Raw genomic sequence first — 20364 nt, 5'->3', positions numbered from 1 at the left:
ACACTGGGCCTGAATTCACCAATAGTCCTATTCACCCAAACATATCTGCAGGATGTGTAATAACACCATATCAGTTAATGGCTTGGGCCCAGCTGATGTAGACTAGATAGGTGCAGCATGGCTGATCATACATACAGCATGTGGACCAGCAAGGTACATGACAGTAGATGATGGCTGGAGATGTAATTTCCAGCAGTCCATAATGAGTGCTGATATTAAAGGCCCAGTGCAATAAAAAATCTGTTTTTCCTATGTTTTACATCATATTGTACAACAGCTGATGAAACTAACACTGTACAAGTGTGAAAAAATGTGATCAGTGTTATTTCCTAATAGGTGCTAGTAGAAAATATAATCTACACAGCAGGTTTTCATGGGTGGAAGTTTCGGCTTTCCATGGTGACATCATCATGCGGTAAACTGGTAAACAGACCAATAAAAAGAGAGTTCTAAATCTCTCTGCCAATAACAGTACATTTTCAGTTTTCCCCTCCCCACTCAGACCACTCCCAGACAGTCCTAGCAAAATTCTTGCTTGAGAAATAGTTTTTTGCTAGGGTACACAACATGACCAAAAGTATGTGGACACCTGCTCGTCGAACATCTCATTCCAAAATAATGGGCATCAATATGGAGTTGGTCCCCCCTTTGCTACAGCCTCCACTCTTCTGGGAAGGCTTTCCACTAGCTGTTGGAACATTGCTACGGGGACTTGCTTCCATTCAGCCACAAGAGCATTAGTGAGGTCGGGAACTGATGTTGTGCGATTAGGATTGGCTCGTGGTCGGCATTCCAATTCATCCCAAAGGTGTTCAATTGGGTTGTGGTCAGGGCTCTATGCAGGCCAGACAAGTTCTTCCACACCGATCTCGACAAACCATTTCTGTATGGACCTCGCTTTGTGCACAGGGATATTGTCATGCTGAAACAGGAAAGGGCCTTCCCCAAACTGTTGCCCCAATGTTTGAAGCAAAGAATCGTCTAGAATGTCATTGTATGCTGTAGCGTTCAGATTTCCCTTCACTTGAACTAAGGGGCCTAGGTACTCCTGAGTGGCGCAGTGGTCTAAGGCACTGCATCGCAGTGCTAACTGTGCCACTAGAGATCCTGGTTCGAATCTCTGTTGCCGCCGGCCGCGACCGGGAGACTCATGGGCGGCACACAATTGGCCCAGGGTAGGGGAAGGAATGGCCGGCAGGGATGTAGCTCAGTTGATAGAGCATGGCGTTTGCAACGCCAGGGTTGTGTGTTCGATTCCCACAGGGGGCCATTATAAAAAAAATATGTATTCACTAACTGTAAGTCACTCTGGATAAGAGCGTCTGCTAAATTACGTAAATGTAAAATGTAGACCGAACCATGAAAAACAGCCCCAGACCATTATTCCTCCTACACCAAACTTTACAGTTGGCACTATGCATTCGGGCATGTAGCGTTCTCCTGGCATCTGCCAAACCCAGATTTGTCCAGCGTACTGCTTTACACCACTCCAGCCAACGCTTGGCATTGCATATTGTGCGCTTAGGCTTGTGTGCGGCTGCTCAGCAATGGGAACCCGTTTCATGAAGTTCCCAATAAACAGTGATTGTGCTGAGGTTGCTTCCAGAGGCTGTTTGGAACTCGGTAGTGAGTGTTGAAACCGAGGACAGACCATTTTTACGCGCTTCAGCACTCAGCGGTCCCGTTCTGTGAGCTTGTGTGCCCTACCACTTCGCAGCTGAGCCGTTGTTGCTCCTAGACATTTCCACTTCACATTAACAACACTTACAGTTGACCGGGGCAGCTCTAGAAGAGCAGAACTTTTACAAACTGACTTGTTGGAAAGGTGGCATCCTATTGTCATGCCATGTTGAAAGTCACCGAGCTCTTCAGTAAGACCATTCTACTGCCAATGTTTGTCTATGGAGATTGCATGACTGTGTGCTCAATTTTATACACCTGTCAGCAACGGGTGTGGCTGAAATAGCCAAATCCATTAATTTGAAGGGGTGTCCACATACTTTTGGTGATGTAGTGTTCTTAACTGTTACCCAGAAATGATTTGATATTTATATAATAAAAAGCTGTATTGGGCCTTTAAGGGTGTCGTGAGCTTGTCTATCAGCCTCCCTCCTCCTTCCCTTTCTTATCAGTCATTTCTGATGGCAGGCCCGGGTCCCCGTGGTAAGGCCACGGGGTTATCAGGTAGCGATGGAGCCCCAGCGAGTGGTGGGGGGAAAGTCAGTGGAGGGCAAAACGACTGCTGACAGTGTTAACGACTGACCGTTTGACACCATACCTGTCACGCTGACTGCAGTGTGGTGGCCATTGTCATTTTCAGTCTGCTAGATTCTGTGACCTGTCACTATGCATTATGTAAGTTAAACATATATATTATATTATGGACTTGAATCGTATTTTCGTGCTAATTGTTTTCTGTCGGAAGTTAAACATTAACAAAATTACTGCTAGCATAATTTTGTGCTTGTTACCAGCCGATAACATGCAAGATCAACACATACATTGATCTACTGTAGAATGTATAGAAAAAAATAACACATGCACTTTAGTTTATAGACGACAGTGATTTTGCATGTCTCGTATGGCTAATCAACGAGCCATCTGTCTCGATACAAAACAGTTGTTCCTCTGATTCCAATTTCCGTGCACTATAAACAAACAGCAGAATTAATCCAGAAAATAACCATTATAATGAACGGGTACTGTAGCATTTGTTGCGCTGCTGCCACGGGGGAGCCCTGCGATCAGCCATCAATCAAGAGTGGGAGCGAGCCCTGGTGAAGAAGTAACTTGACAACAGGCATTCATAACATACAGGATGACAAGGCTAGGAACACATGGCACGTCTCCAGCCACCCTTTTCCATTTATAGTGCACTACTTTTGACCTGAGCCCTATAGGCCCTGGTCAAACGTAGGGCACTATGTAGGGAATAGGCTGTAAATGGGAATGCAGCCTGTTGCAGTAGCTGGCTATCAGGGGAACAGTAATTTCGGCAAGGCGAGACGTTTGAATATATTAGCTCAGCGCACAATCAGCCGTTCTCTTTCCCCAATTAGGACTATTAATCAACTTTTGGAACATCTGGTATGCTATTTTTACAGTTTCAGATTCAGCCTCTCTCTTCACCCCTCTCTTTTGTTCTCTTTCACCGATATTCTCTCTCACTTTGTTTCATCCCTTTGGCCTTAAACCAGCTGCCGGCAGTACCATGGCATTATTGCTAGTCACAGAAAGGGACTGGCAATAGGGCAGTTCGGCAAATGCCAGATGGGCTGGTCCACCTTTAGCCTAGTGGGCCTGTCTAAACGTTGCACAGAATGATCATTATCTGGCTAATAGTGGGGGCCTCCTTGTGTGACGGTGAATGACCACCTCTGGCTTCAGACCTATCAAATCAAATCAAAGCACATTTTATTTGTCACATGCTTTGTAGACAACAGGTGTAGACTAACACTGAAATACTTACTTACGGGTCCTTTTCCAACAATGCAGAGTTAAAGATTTCATAAAAATTTTAAATAGTCACACAAGGAATAAATACACGGTAAAAAACAAATACAAATAATGAGTAAAATTCACATGGCTATATACTGGAAGTACCAGTACCGAGTCGATGTGCAGGAGTACGAGGTAATTGAGGTAGCTATGTACTGTACATATACAGTGCCTTCAGAAAGTATTCAGACCCCTTGACTTTTTCCACATTTTGTTACAAATACAGCCTTATTCTAAAATTGATTAAATTGTTTTTTTTCCCCCCTCATTAATCTACACACACTTATCCATAATGACAAAGCAAAAACAGGTTTTTATAAAATGTTGCTAATTTATTAAAAATAAATAACTTCAATATCACATTTACATAAGTATTCAGACTCTTTACTCAGTACATTGTTGAAGCACCTTTGGCAGCGATTACAGCATCGAGTCTTCTTGGGTATGACGCTACAAGCTTGGCACACCTGTATTTGGGGAGTTTCTCCCATACTTCTCTGCAGAGCCTCTCAAGCTCTGTCAGGTTGGATGGGGAGAGTTGCTGCACAGCTATTTTCTGGTCTCTCCAGAGATGATCGATCGGGTTCAAGTCCGGCTCTGGCTGGGCCACTCAAGGACATTCAGAGAATGATGGAAGCCACTGTGTTCTTCGGGACCTTCAATGCTGCATAAATATTTTGGTAACCTTCCCCAGATCTGTGCCTCGACACAATCCTGTCTCGGAGCTCTACGGACAATTCCTTCGACCTCATGGCTTGGTTTTTGCTCTGACATGGGACCTTACATAGACAGGTGTGTGCCTTTCCAAATCATGTCCAATCAATTTAATTTACCACAGGTGGACTCCAATCAAGTTGTAGAAACATCTCAAGGATGATCAATGGAAACAGGATGCAACTGAGCTCAATTTCGAGTCTCATAGCAAAGGGTCTGAATACTTATGTAAATAAGGTATATGTTTTTTATTTTTAATAAATGTGCAAACATTTCTAGAAATCTGCTTTTGCATTGTCATTATGGGGTATTGTGTGTAAATTGCTGAGGAATTGTTTTTATTTAATCCATTTTAGAATAAGGCTGTAACGTAACACAATGTGAAAAAAGTCAAGGGGTCTGAATACTTTCCGAAGGCACTGTAGGGAGGAGTAAAGTGACTAGGCAACAGGATATATAATAGACAGTAGCAGCAGCGTATGTGGTGAGTGTGAAAGTGTGTGTGTGGCGTCAGTATGCTTGCGTATGCTTGTGTGTGCATGTTGACTGTAAGTTGGATAAAAGCGTCCACAAAATGGCATATTATTGTTATTATTATGTTATGTAGTGTGTGTGTGTGTGGTGTGTGCATGTGTGTGTTGGGGTGCCGGTTTAAGTATGTGTGAGCGTGTGGGTAGAGTCCATTGTGTGTGCATAGAGTCAATTTCAAGAGAGTTAGTGCAAGAAAGGGTCAATGCAGGTAGCCATTTGATTAGCTATTTGTATGTCCTGTTTAGAAGAGACTTATGGCTTGGGGGTAGAAACTGTCCAGGGTTCTGTTGGTTCCAGACTTGGTGCATTGGTACTGCTTGCCATGCACTAGCAGAGAGAACAGTTTGTGGCTTGGGTGGCTGGAGTCTTTTACTATTTTTTGGGCCTTCCACTGACACCGCCTGGTATAGATGTCCTATACCAGGTGGTGTCAGTTGCCATACCAAGCGGTGATGCAGCCAGTCAAGATGCTCTCGGTGGTGCAACTGTAGAACTTTTTGAGGATCTTAGGGCCCATGCAAAAAAATGTCAGCCTCCTGGGGGGGAAGAGGCATTGTTGTGCCGTCTTCGCAACTGTGTTTGTGTGTTTGGACCATGATAGATCTTTAGTGTTGTGGACACCGAAGAACTTGACGCTCTCGACCCGTGCTCGGCCCTCCGTTTTCTGTAGTCCACACTGCCAGGTCTCTGACCTCCTCCCTATAGGCTGTCTCATCGTCGTCAGTGATCAGGCCTAACACTGTCGGGTCGTCGGCAAACTTAAAGATGGTGTTGGAGTAGTGAACAGGGAGTACAGGAGGGGACTAAGCACGTACCCCTGAGGGGCACCCGTGTTGAGTGTCAGCATGGCGGATGTGTTGTTGCCTACCCTCACCACCTTGGGGCGGCCCGTCAGGAAGTCCAGGATCCAGTTGCAGAGGGAGGTATTCAGTCCCAGGGATCTTAGCTTAGTGATGAGCTTCGAGTGCACTATGGTGTTGAACGCTGAGCTGTAGTCAAGTGTGGAGTGCAATAGAGATTGCATCATTTGTGGATCTGTTAGGGCGGTATGCGATTTGGAGTGGGTCCAGGGTGTCTGGGATGATGGTGTTGATGTGATCCATGACCAGCCTTTCAAATAATTTAATGGCTACAGATGTAAGTGCTATGGGGCAATAGTTATTTAGACAGGTTACCTTGGTGTTCTTGGGCACAGGGACTATGGTGGTCTGCTTGAGGTATTACAGACTGGGTCAGGGATAGGTTGAAATTGCCACTTGTCAGCTGGTCAGCGCATGCTCTGAGTAGGCAACCTGGTAATCCGTATGCGGTCTTGTGAATGTTAACCTGTTTAAAGGTCTTACTCACATCAGCTTTGGAGAGTGTGATCACCCAGTCATCCGGAACAGCTGGTCCTCTCACGCACGGTTCAGTGTTGCTTGCCTTGAAGACGGCATTTAGCTCGTCTGGTAGGTTAGTGTTACTGGGCAGCTCGGGGCTGGGTTTCCTTTTGTAATCTGTGATAGTTTGCAAGCCCTGCCACATCCGACGAGCGTCAGAGCCAGTGTAGTAGGATTCAATCTTCGTCCTGTATTGACACTTTGCCTGTTTGATGGTTGGTCAGAGGGCATAGTGGGATTTTTTATACGCGTCCGGGTTAGTGTCCCACTCCTTGAAAGCGGCAGCTCTTGCCTTTAGCGCCACACAGATATTGTCTGTGTGGGACATGTACGCAGAGTCACTGTTGGGATGACGTTATCGATGCACTTATTAATGAAGCCGGTGACTGATGTGGTAAACTCCTCAATGCCATCGGATGAATCCCGGAACATATTCCAGTTTGTGCTAGAAAAGCAGGCCTGTAGCTTAGCATCCGCTTCATCGAACCACTTCCGAATTGAGCGTGTCACTGGTACTTCCTGTTTAAGTTTTTGCTTGTAAGCAGGAATCAGGAGGATAGTGGTCATATTTGCCAAATGGAGGGCAAGGGAGAGTTTTGTATGCATCTTTGTGTGTGGAGTAAAGGTGATCTAGAGTTTTTTTTTTTTTTTTTTTGCACAGGTACATGCTGGTATAAATTAGGTAAAACGGATTTCAATTTTCCTGCATTAAACTCAACGGCCACTAGGAGTGCTGCCTCTGGATGAGCATTTTCTTGTTGACTTATATATAGATGAAAGCTCTCTTGGTAAATAGTGTGGTCTACAGCTTATCATTCTAACTCAGGTGAGCAGAACCTCGAGACTTCCTTAATATTAGAAATCACACACCAGCTGTTGTTAACAAAGATACATACACCCCAACCCTTGAGTTTACGAGATGCTGCCATTCTGTCCTGCAGATGCATTAAAAAACCAGCTAGATTTATATTAACTCTATTCCCTATTGTGCCCTGGTCAAAAGAAGTACACTAAATAGTGAATAGGGAGATGCAGGACATTTGGGATGAAACCTTAATCAATCAACTCATACATTAGTAGTTTTCCTCGCCTGTGCTACTCTCAGCCTCTCAGTCTCTTACTGTAGGAAACAGTGAAAGCATTAGCCTGTAAACAAGAACAATGGCCAGGCAGTCTCTCTCTAGCAGTTTTTAGGCTAGCAGAAAGCAGGCAGGGCCCTGCTTATTCATTCTGGCCTGCTAATGCCCTATTGCCTATATGCAGAACCACCTTGCAGGCTGGCAGGCTGGGTAACCTGTCCCGCTCAACAGAAGGCAAAACGAGTGGCGTCAAGGTGTTAAGAGCAATGCCACTGAGAGACTTATGAACGGAACAGGGCAACTCATGAGGAAAGAACAAGCCTTGTGTGTGTCCGTGTGTGTGTTTTGCGGTAGGTGTGTATGTGTCTTTTTTGGTGTGTTTGTGTGGAGCTGTACAGAGTTAAATTATAAAAGAAGCAAGGATTATGATTTAAAAGCTACAGTATTGCAGCGAATGCATTTTTCTGAATGAGAAAATGCACTATTTCTTAGTAAATGAAAAGGATACGGAGGAAAATGCGGATATCAATCACCTCCCTACTAGCGAGAGGAATAATTTAATAGTGATCAACGTCTCTCGTTGTCTCATTCAAAGATACTGTATACCAAGAGTTGTCCTTCATGGACGGATCACGATCTAATTTCACATGATCTAACTAACATGTACTGTAGCTAGGTAAGTAAAACTAAGTCTGCTTTGATGTCCAATGGAAGTTCATACATCTGTATCTGTACATACAAATGTTATCTTACGCTACATCAATTAACACCTATCGTCGATAGCATCCCTTCATTCCTTCCAATCTGTTGGAAGCAAAACCCAACCTTGCAACGCGGGGGAGCTTCCACATTTAATCAATACGAGTGGAGGGGTCAAAGCATTCTGGTATTAACACATCACTTGCCTTCTAATTTGCAGATGCGGCTGCCATATTTCTCTCACAGAGGTAGGTGGTAGTTGCCAACAGTTAGATGTTAGATATGAGGTGTGTGTGTGCGTGTATATGTGTTTGACATGCGTGTGTGTAAGAGAGAGAGAGAGAGAGAGAGAGAGAGAGAGAGGGAGAGAGAGAGAGAGAGAGAGGGAGAGAGAGAGAGAGAGAGAGAGAGAGAGACTGAGCGACTGCAAGAGCAACAAGTGCACTGTACTTTTATGTTTCATGCAGCAGCCAAGACAGACAGCCACCTTGTTTTTAATAATAATCCAATAATTAGTGAATAATTAGGACCAGACTTCCTTATGTGTTGTCATTAACCAGAGTGACTCATCCCACAAGTCTCCACAAACAGACAGGGGCTGCGTTCCAAATGGCACCATATTCCTGACATAGGAGCGACCCATAGCACTCTGGTCAAAAGTAGTGCACTATATAGAGAATATGGTGCCATTTGGGATGCTGCCAGAGAGTAGGCTTTCACCACGCATGGATGTCTCATCACCATCACCATCATTCGATCTAATTTACAAACCCAGTGACATTTGATGACACATCTCTGATTAACTGGGGCAATGAGTCGTTTTCCCAGAACTCTGACAGATAGACATACTGTCAAGGAGAAAAAAATATATCGGAGGAGGAGTGAGGGTACTTGTGTAACAGATGAAGAGTCCAAGTGGAGCAGAAGAAGAAGAAAAACATGAGGGGAAAAATATTTGTCTATCCCAAATGGCACTATATTCCCTATATAGTGCACACATTTTTGATCAGAGCCCTATGAGCCCTGGTCAAAAGAAACATTTAAGTAAAAAGTGAATAGGTTGCCATTTGGCATACTTCATTATTACACAACATGTGCTTTGGCACTGCTGCATGTAAAGTCTCAGTTTATTGGAATGTCATGAACAATTATTGTTTATGGTCAATTAGATCAACTTCAATAGTACAATTCTCCTTTATAGAGTAAGAAATCATCTTATAGATGATTTGAGTAGTGTATGTGAAGACTGAATGTATTATATATAAAGCCTTTATACGTTGTAGTTCATTTAAAGTGGGACACTGGTTTTTTACTGTACATTGATTGATTGCTTTGTTATTAGTGTCTTATATCTTTCAGATCCCCAACTCAAAGGCTAATAAGACACTGCATTTTCATATTCTCTCTGTAATGTTTACAGTTTGGATTCAAACTCAGGTGAGGCCAGGTCTGATAGGGGATCAGTACAATATTTCCCAGCACATTGACACTAGGTGCGATCAGCCTTGTAACACTGAAACCATTTCAGAGTTGTTGAGAGTTGTTCCTGAATGAATTAGAAGTGATGGCTCAGAACTACCAGGTCGAAAATGAAATTGTGGCAGACTCCCTCGCATGAGTAAATCAGGACTATTAAACACTTTTCATTTCCTTTAAACCACTTTACTGAACCATAAAACGTGAGGAGTCACGCAATAAACATCTCGCCTCGGTTTAATACCGCGATAGATAATGAAATAAATATCTTAAGAGGATTAAAAAGTGCATGGCCTTGCAAATCTGTAAACCGACATATTTTTTGGGGTGTGTGTGTATGATGGGGGGGGGGGTCTAACATCTATAATTATAATACACGTGTCGGAGAGAGTTTACTGCTTTCCCAATATTGGTGGAGTAACAAGGCCACAAAAGCACACCCAAGGATGGGGCGCACACTCGGTACAGGGGGAGGCATGGGTAAAAAGTTGAACAAGGCAGAGAGAGAGGGAGGGAAAACGAGGGGGTGTGATGTACGATTGAGTGCCCGATGCAAACCGTGTCACAGCCGCTGCGATATTTACAACCCCGCGCCAAGGAGTGCACAGGATTATAAAAGGCGTTTTCTAATTACGTTACTAGGCCCCTGCAGTGAGTGCTTGCTTGCATTCCAAATGGCAGCCTATTCCCTTTGGAACCTGGTTAAAAGTAGTTCGCTATGTAGTGAATAGGGTGCCATTTGGGACATGCACATTGCCTAGCGGAACTGAGTGGCACATTGTGGTGGTCGACAAGTGGGATTGGCTGGTGGCTCACCGTGTGCATACACTGGCAGCAAAGGTGGCAGAGGGATACACAGGTGATTTACATCTATGGAAAATCCTAGGTCCTTGTGATTAACGCTGAGTGCGGTGAAAAGCAAACAGGCTGTAATTTTTTACCTGGGCGGGTTGCTTTATGGGTTGTTTGCACACACTTTTGATTTAGTCAACATTTAACTTGCCCCCGATCTTGAGTAGGCAATCAAAAGTTCTATTTATACATGTGTGTGATGAGGGCAAGTTGAGATGGTGAGTGCGTGTCTGTGTATGAGTGTGTATGTGTTTGAGTGGGAGTGTGTGTGTGTGTGTGTGTGTGTGTGTGTGTGTGTGTGTGTGTGTGTGTGTGTGTGTGTGTGTGTGTGTGTGTGTGTGTGTGTGTATGTGTGTGTGTGTGTGTGTGTGTGTGTGTGTGTGTGTGTGTGTGTGTGTGCATGATCATGGACACATGTGCATGTATGTGTGTGTATAAGGGCCATATAAGGAGCTGTCTGTAAAATGATTCTCTGGGCCTACATGTTTATATATGATATTCTGTATGTGTGGGTGTGTATTACAAGTATACCATATGTTCGACTTTATGTGTTCTGCACTCAGAGAAACTGATTTGAAACAGGTAGACAATGAAATGACTATCTGTAGACCTACATATTTATATCTGATATGTGGTTGGGTGTACTGTATCTTACACATACAGGTGTAGGATCTTAATTGGATCACTCTTTTGTTGCTGAGAATTTTCCTGCGCCGCAGAAAATGCAGATGAGCTTGGTGATTTACACACATTCTAGGGATGGGTGTTTGAAATAGTTTCACTATTCGAATAGTATCATACATTGATATCCGGATATTCGAAATACATGTGTTTATTTTGTATGTAACATTTTTACCTGAGCACTGCTGCGAGAGGGATAGGTTGGTGCTCTATTGCTCTATTACTGCAGCTGCAGGAGTTATAAGGGTTGTGTAGCGAGCAGACGGAGGGAGAGAGACGCCAAGGCAACTCGGCTACAGCCAAGACTAGCTAACTTGTAGCAGCCACAACGTTATTTATCATCCCATATAACCTTAACAGGGCATGTCTTGACTGGAGTAGCCTAGATAAGCTAGCTAGTTAGCTAGCTAAGTTAGCCAGATATAGCTAGGCTAATTGAGCCAAACCCATTCAGATAAAACAACAGCCTACCTGTTGGTTGCTCGTTGTAGCCCACTCCTTCTAATTTCGCTAATTCTTGCATTGCATTAGTGAACTCTCACTCCACTTGCTACACATTGAGCCTCTCTGCCACTTTTATTGGCCAACATAAACCACTAGTTAAACATGTGCAGGCTATCGGTAGGCTACCAATGTTTTTACTAGGTGCACATGCACGTCATAAAAACTACATTGAAAAGTTTGTTTTATTAAATTAATAAATTGAAATGTCATGGTATATCCTTGTATGTAACATTGTCACATGAATATTTCAATTTTCAGGCCTATAATTTGAATACTTGCAAAAATGCATACTCACCCACATATCTGAATACTAACGTCCATTCAGATATTCCAATAACCATGCACATCCCTAATAACTTAATGGAAAAGAAGCACTTGCACACAGTTATATTAACAGTATTCCACTTTTTATGTAGCTTTATTTTGACCAGCTAATAGCCTAACCCTGATCAAGCAGCATAATGGACTAAACGTTCAGATCCTGTTGCTGCATGATTATTTTGATTATAAGTCAAATTAAGATCCTACATCTGTATACCATAGGTTCATGCTTCACATCTACCTGCTGTGCTCTCAAAAAGTATTCATACCCCTTTACTTATTCCACATTTTGTTGTGTTACAGTCTGAATCTTTTTTTTTACACACTATACCCCATAATGACAAAGTGAAAACATGTTTTTAGACAATTTTGCAAATGTATTGAACATTTAAATACAGAAATATCTCATTATTATTTTCAAAATTCTTTGAGCTCTGTCAAATTGGTTGGTGACCATTGTAAGACAACCATTTTCAGGTCTTGCCATAGATTTTCAAGTAGATTTAAGTCAAAACTGTAACTCTGCCACTCAGGAAGATTCAATGTCTTCTTGGTAAGCAACTCCAGTGCAGATTTGGCCTTCTGTTTTAGGTTATTGTCCTGCTGAAAGGTGAATTCATCTCCAAGTGTCTGGTGGAAAGCAGACTGAACCAAGTGTTCCTCTAGGATTTTTCCTGTGCTTAGCTCCATTCCGTTTATTTTTTATCCTGAAAAACTCCCCAGTCCTTAATGGTTAAAAGCATACCCATAACATGATGCAGCCACTACTATGCTTGAAAATGTGAAGAGTGGCACTCAATAATGTGTTGTATTGGATTTGTCCCAAACATTTGTATTTGTATTCAGGGCAAAAAGTGAATTGCTTTGCCACATTTTTTGCAGTATTACTTTAGTGCCTTGTTACAAACAGGATGCATGTTTTGGAGTATTTTTATTCTGTACAGGCTTCCTTCTTTTCACTCTGTCAATTAGATTAGTATTGTGGAGTAACTACAATGTTGTTGATTCATCCTCAGTTTTCTCCTATCACAGCCATTAAACTCTGTAACTGTTGCCTAGTCACCATTGGCCTCAACGTGAAATCCCTGAGCAGTTTCCTTCCTCTCCAGCAACTGAGCTAGGAAGGACAACTGTATCTTTTGTTGTGACTGAGTGCATTGATACACCATCCAAAGTGTATTTAATAACAATGTGCTCAAAGGGATATTCAATGTAAGTTTATTTTGATTTTTTACCCGTCTAACAATAGGTGCCCTTCTTTGCGAGGCACTAGAAATCCTCCCTGCTCTTTGTGGTTGAATCTGTTTGCAATTAACTGCTCGACTGAGGGACCTCACAAATAATTGTATGTGTGGGGTACAGAGATGAGGTAGTCATTCAAAAATTATGTTAAACACTAGAATTGCACACACAGTGTGTATTCCTGACAGCTGTCACTGTCATTGTACTCATTCTCTCACTGTCGTCTCCCGTCTTCACAATGACACAAAGGTGTCATCCGTTGTGTGTGTTTCTGCGTTCTAACATGAGATGGCTGGCATACACAAGGGAGTATGGCACACACACGCACACACCCACAAACAAAGTCACTTCACAGACAAAGCCTCTTTGCTCAGTTCTCCTCCCTCCTGGAATGACTAGTGTCTCTTAGCACCATTGAATTGCCCCCTCTGGGACTGTTGTGACATAATTACTATATCAGACCCGCCGTGTAATTCCTGCCTGTCTGCTCCCGTCTTGCACTCCCCGTCTCCTCTATGTCTCCCCTCTTTCTCCCCTCTGTCTCCACTCTGTCTCCCCTCTGTCTCCTCTATGTCTCCCCTCTTTCTCCCCTCTGTCTCCCCTCTGTCTCCACTCTGTCTCCCCTCTGTCTCCTCTATGTCTCCCCTCTGTCTCCTCTATGTCTCCCCTCTTACTCCCCTCTGTCTCCACTCTGTCTCCCCTCTGTCTCCTCTATGTCTCCTCTCTGTTTCCTCTATGTCTGACTATATAGTACATTGGGGGATCAGACCCATAAAGACTTCCTGTACCTAGGGTGGAGACCGTGTTCAATCGGAGTTGATCAATCTGTGTTTTCAGTTAATTGGTTATTAGATCAATATTTAAGTTATCAATAGCTGTGGTACTGTAGGTCATTGACATTTTAAAGATATACCATAAGAGTAACACTTGTTTTGTGGCTAAATACTGTGCAATAGAGCTGTGAAATACACCTCTTGATAAAAGTGAATGAATAGCTTTTGGGATGCCGTGAATACCATTCACCAGATCATAGTTTACCTGCATTTTTCTATGAATTATACGGTACAAAAAAAAATATATATATATATATATATATATATTTTCATGGGTAGAGAGAATAGGGAGGCAAAATGAGATTGCCTTCCCAAATAAAACCAATTTTACTTTTGATTCCTATAACAAGATGTAACACTACATGAAGTGCCTCCTTTTGGGCCACTAATGGAGAGGAGCATTGCAATTTGGGAGAAAGTAATAGCTTCGAGCTTTCAGCCTCTATGCTCTCCGGGATTCATGAAATCAAGTGTATACGTGTAAAGATCGGTCGATAGATTTGAATGACAGAAACACATTCGGCTCTTTAGCTCTGTGTTTGTGAAGAGAGACTGCATGTCATATTGACTATCTGAAAAGCAGTCTATGCAGGATGGAGTGTCAGTCAGTGCAATGTGCAAGTGCAGACCCAGAATCAGGTATTATGGCGGGTTTGGCCAACATGATAACAGGAAGACATGTTGGCTCCATCATAGTTTATTCAGAATGAGTGTCAAAAGCTCAAAGATGGCGCTTATATAAACAGTCATGTCAGAATTGGATTGGAGCAAAGTTGGCCAAACTCTCTCCATGTATAGTATGATTGCCTTTCAGTGAAAATATGGTGTGTCTATTATAGCCAATCAAGTCAGGTGTTGGTTGAAGCCAAGTTGGCCACACTGTCCATATAAATTGCATTGGAGTGCAAAAATGGCAAATATAGCCAATTAAGTCAGGTTTCAGTTGGAACTTAGTTGGCCAATCTGTTCATGTTACGATGACCTTGGATTGCAAAAACGGCGTCTTTAGCCAGTCATGTCCGGTTTTGGTTGGAACAGAGTTGGCCAGACTGTCCCTATAAGATTGCCATTTTAGTGCAAATATGGCATCTATAACTAATCATGTCAGGATTCATTTGGAACCACATTGGCCAAATTCTTTGGTGCAAACATAGCGTCCATCAAATTCAGCTTTGGACATTGTGACCCACCTGTCTGCGCAGATCCCTGGTCTTCTTGGTCATCTTGTCGATGGCAGAGTTTAGTGGGTCTCCTTTCTCTTTCCTGCCAGTCTGTAGAGAGAGAGGGGAACACAGAGACACAGTGTTACCTCAGTGTTACCTGTGTAACACTACTAATTCATCATCACACACACAAACGCTCACATCAAAAAGTGCATTATGCTTGTAATACACTACAGGAGGGAATGGGAGTACAAAGGTTTGTACTTTAGTTAAAAGGGAGGAGAGGAGGGGAATAATTCCTGGAATACTCTCTGCCTGGGGTTTCTTATAAGTGCCTTTGGACGTTAAAGATGTAAGAGAAAGCAACAGAGCTGGATAAAATAATAACTTGAGGGTACTACAATACACACAGATTGAGGAATGTATTGAGCAAATAAGATGGAGTGGTGACAGACATCAGATGAAGACGACTTGCAGGGAGAAACTGCGGAACCATTTCTGAGAAATTCCATAAAGCATGACACCAAGTTAGCAGGTGAAGTACTGTAGGCTTTGGAGGTGCACAAGCAATTGTAACTAGGTGGGTTTCTGTACATGCTAACTAGGCCACTTGGACTGGGTCGGTAACACCAGCCAAACACTATGAACGCCAGCTTTAATCCAGCTTCTTTCTCAAGGGTTTTTAGGTCTCAACAAATGACGGCCATTGTTGTTAGTGAATGAGGGACAAAAAATACAAAATTCTAGCTTGATGGAGAACAATTAACAATTTATGTGGTGTTAGTGGCAGCTAGGCTGCTGGCCCTTCCTTCTTCCCCCTCTTCCCCCAGGCCCTCTCAGACACACAGCCCACAGCTGGTTGCAGTCAAGTGTCACCTCACGCTAAATGACAATAACATCTCTCTCTCTCTCTCTCTCTCTCTCTCTCTCTCTCTCTCTCTCTCTCTCTCTCTCTCTCTCTCTCTCTCTCTCTCTCATTCTCCCTGTCTTTCACTTTCTCTTTTCTTTCTTTTCTCTGTCTTTCATATTCTCTCTTTCCATCTCTCAAAAAACACAACAATCAAGTGATGGCCATTAAATATTGATGGCAGACTAAAGGCATTGATGGCAGACATTTCAAGCAACACGGCGCTGCAGTAACGTAGGTGAGATTCCATCTATTGTCTCAGGGATCGACGAGGAGGGTGACGGAGGGGGGCAAACAGGGGGTAGGCGACAGGCAGCATTCCCTATGGGGCCTGGGAAATGGACTTGGGATCGCCGGGCCGGGCGGTTGGCTGCCTCAAGCTGCGAGCAGTTAATAAGTATAAAACAGATTGCCTATCAGAGATATAAAATCCATTACCGCCTGATGGAATCAAAGGAGAATCACTGCCAGCGAGAAGGATAAACGGTCCCCCAAAAAACATTTATTGTCTATGGGCTACAGCGAGCGTAACTAATGCTGAAGCTGACACATTGATATTCCAAAGCATTCTCGTAATTACCTTAGTAGACTCCCTTTCATTTTTGCAGTGACCCCTTTGGAGCGTATGGGGTCCCATTTGGAGGCCTATGATGATGAAAGCGGAGATAACCTTTGCGTCGGGGCTGCCATTAAATATGGCATAAAGATGCTATCATTAATGTCGTGTTATGAATTATTTTGGGATGATTTAATAGGGTGATTAGGGTGGGCGATGAGGCGGCTGATTCCTATAGGCCAGGGTTAGAGATCAGGGGTCAGGGATCACCCGCAACTACACTTCTTAACCTCTTCTCAGACAGGCAGTCCGTTCCAACATGGGGTGCCATCACCATCACCATCACCATCAAAGAAAAGAAGGGGAGGGATGGATGGATGGAGAGGAGAAGAGAGAGGGAGAGGGGAAGAAAGATGAAAAGAAAGGGAGACGAAGAGAACGAGAGATAAATAGATGTCAAAAATGAAGGAGAGTGAATGCAAGAAAGAGGGGGAGACAAACAGATGATAAAAAGAGAGCGAGGGGGAGAGATAAATTGGGTATGCAGTATGTAGGGGAATCCTTGAATCCATGAACATATGGGGATGTAAGAAGGTGGGTTTAAACAAACACCCTTTAACAAACACTGTTTGCTGCATTCAATATTAATTCAGTTACAACCATGTGCAATTTGCTGGCTAGACTGACGGTTCGGTTCATTAGAAGCCGTCTCCTACCGCAATACCTTAGTTAGCGAGCCCATCAAAGATCCGAATCAACAGATTGTACAGAGACGCCGATGATACTCCAGTCAAAGCAATAGCAGAGCATACCAAATTAATTGCCCGGTTGCCATAGCAACCCCCTTCCAATTCCGCACTACAGTGGAGTGTGTTAACCTCATTATATTGGTGGGAAGAGAGAACAACCTAACATCTACAGATGTAGGATCTTTATTTGATCACTCTTTTGTTGCTGAGAATTTTCCTGCACGGCAATAAATGCAAACGTGTAGTGTATTCGAGATTTACAAAGGCTTCTAAAGTTTGTAATGTCAAACTTGACTTAATTAAACATGTATCAACCCCTACAGAAATGTCCATTAATTAGAATCCCCATAATAATTCAAATGTCCTGTTGCTGCAGGATTATTTTCCTGCTGTAGCAAACTGGCTCAAATTAAGATCCTACATTTGTACATGCTCTCACCTCCTAGCCTAGCAAATAAGCAGTATAATAATAATATGGAGGGTAGTGTAGATACTGGACATGCCAATCAGTGGTAAGGATGATCATTTACATGAATGGTTAGACCTGTCTTGGATGTGAACACCATATCCTCATTATGTCACTATGGGAGCATTTCACATTTCTCATCCACTTTATTAAAGAGCTGTTACAATACTACATCCACTCCGTTATACAATGCTAGATATGGGAGATAATGGTGGCCCTTATAGCCCTCGATGTGACGTTCCCCATATTACAGGCCTACATATTGTTGTGTTCGTCCTTGGCTAGATATACCACTTTAGTCTTGTTGGAGTGTTCATTATTTGTTTTTCAATATGGTATCTGATGCTGCTGTACAGCTAAATTACACCTGAGGAAATGTTTGCTTGAATATTGAAAGGTCCCACTGAGCTGAACCCAGGCTAAGAGCTGAACCCAGGCTAAGTGCCAAATGACATCTTATTCTCTATAGTGACCAACTTTTTTTTTGCATCCTTTTACCCCTTTTTCGTGATATCCTCTTGTCCCATTGCTGCAACTCCCGTATGGACTCAGGAGAGGCAAAGGTCCAGAACCATGCGTCCTCCGAAACACAACCCTGCACTGCTTCTTGACACACTGCTCACACCAATGTGTTGGAGGAAACACTGTACAACTGGCGACTGAGTCAGCTTGCAGGCGCCCGGCCCGCCACACGGAGTCGCTAGAGTGCGATGGGACAAGGACATCCCAGCCGGCCAAACCCGGACTACGCTAGGCCAATTGTGCGCCACCTCATGGGTCTCCAAGTCACAGCCAGCCGTGACACAGCCTGGGATCGAACCCACAATGCAGTGCCTTAGATCTCTGCGCCACTCGGGAGACCATTGTGCAATACTTTTTCCCAGGGCCCTGTCTATGTTGACTGAACTATAGATTTCTTAAAGGAGGTGTTGTGCTAGATAGGATGTATGTGTTGTGTTACCATTCTCCTTATGATCCTGAAAGTAGAACAGAACACTCAACGTCATCTGATGTCTATTTGTCTAGTTTGTGCCCCAATCAGAATTCAGATCAGACCCCTCCAACTCCCTTCCTTCCTTCTTTCATTCTTTTGTTTCTTTTTTTGTCATTCTCCATGCGTGGTGATTCAAGGTTAACATTTTCTGTCACTCTCAATGTGTTTGTCACCGCCAGGGCTATAAACATTATTGGTTCCCATTAGTCCTGAAATTGCTTCCCATCAAACAAGACAAAAATAAATGCCCCCCCAACAGATCACTCTAAATTGCGATGGTCCCCCTGTTTAAAACCGCCGCCCCCACTGCCCGAGAACAGTCTCGGACCAATCATAGCAATTTAAACCATGTCCGGGCCCCTCAGGCCCCTCTGTCTGTCCACAGGGTCTAATTTGGGTCCCTGGGATAAGTAGCCACCGGCGAGGGTCACAACCCAAGGGTAATACACTCCAATAGACCTATTAGAGAGCAGGAACAACTTCCTTTCCAATATAACAGCCACTCAGAGAGTGAGGGAAAAAAGTATATGATCCCCTGCTGATTTTGTAAGTTTGCCCACTGACAAAGACATGATCAGTCTATCATTTTAATGGTAGGTTTATTTGAACAGTGAGAGAAAGAATAACATCAAAACAATCCAGAAAAACTCAAAAATGTTATAAATTGATTTGCATTTTAATGAGGGAAATAAGTATTTGACCCCTCTGCAAAACATGACTTAGTACTTGGTGGCAAAACCCTTGTTGGCAATCACAGAGGTCAGACGTTTCTTGTAGTTGGCCACCAGGTTTGCACACATCTCAGGAGGGATTTTGTCCCATTCCTCTTTGCAGATCTTCTCCAAGTCATTAAGGTTTCGAGCCTGATGTTTGGCAACTCGAACCTTCAGCTCCCTCCACAGATTTTCTACGGTATTAAGGTCTGGAGACTGGCTAGGCCACTCCAGGACCTTAATGTGCTTCTTCTTGAGCCACTCCTTTGTTGCCTTGGCCATGTGTTTTGGGTCATTGTCTGCTGGAATACCCATCCACGACCCATTTTCAATGACCTGGCTGAGGGAAGGAGGTTCTCACCCAAGATTTGACGGTACATGGCCCCGTCCATTGTCCCTTTGATGCGGTGAAGTTGTCCTGTCCCCTTAGCAGAAAAACACCCCCAAAGCATAATGTTTCCACCTCCATGTTTGACGGTGGGGATTGTGTTCATGGGGTCATTGGCAGCATTCCTCCTCCAAACACGGCGAGCTGAGTTAATGCCAAAGAGCTCCATTTTGGTCTCATCTGACCACAACACTTTCACCCAGTTCTCCTCCGAATCATTCAGATGTTCATTGGCAAACTTCAGACGGGCCTGTATATGTGCTTTCTTGAGCAGGGGGACCTTGCGGGCGCTGCAGGATTTCAGTCCTTCACGGCGTAGTGTGTTACCAATTGTTTTCTTGGTGACTATGTTCCCAGCTGCCTTGAGATCATTGACAATATCCTCCTGTGTAGTTCTGGGCTGATTCCTCACTGTTCTCATGATCATTGCAACTCCACGAGGTAAGATCTTGCATGGAGCCCCAGGCCAAGGGAGATTGACAGTTAATTTGTGTTTCTTCCAATTGCGAATAATCACACCAACTGTTGTCACCTTCTCACCAAGCTGCTTGGCGATGGTCTTGTAGCCCATTCCAGGCTTGTGTAGGTCTACAATCTTGTCCCTGACAACCTTGGACAG

At 43.6% G+C, this 20364-nt stretch overlaps 1 protein-coding gene across 1 annotated transcript in view; it reads right to left on the bottom strand.

Annotated features, from left to right (window-relative positions):
- LOC311112052 (catenin alpha-2) overlaps window positions 1-15032 on the bottom strand; it is a gene marked incomplete at its 5' end in the record, with an annotated part of 151874 nt that extends 136842 nt beyond the window's left edge. The window contains one exon of the mRNA XM_084155029.1: window positions 15000-15032. Coding sequence (XP_084011155.1) covers window positions 15000-15032 — 33 coding nt within the window. The remainder of the gene's footprint in view (window positions 1-14999) is intronic.
- Between the last annotated feature and the right edge of the window lie 5332 nt (window positions 15033-20364).

The sequence above is a fragment of the Coregonus lavaretus genome (assembly GCF_964263955.1).
Source record: "Coregonus lavaretus genome assembly, chromosome: 38".
Lineage (NCBI taxonomy): Eukaryota > Metazoa > Chordata > Actinopteri > Salmoniformes > Salmonidae > Coregonus > Coregonus lavaretus.
Note: the sequence above shows the minus strand (reverse complement) of the source record. Positions and strands in the feature narration are given on the sequence as shown.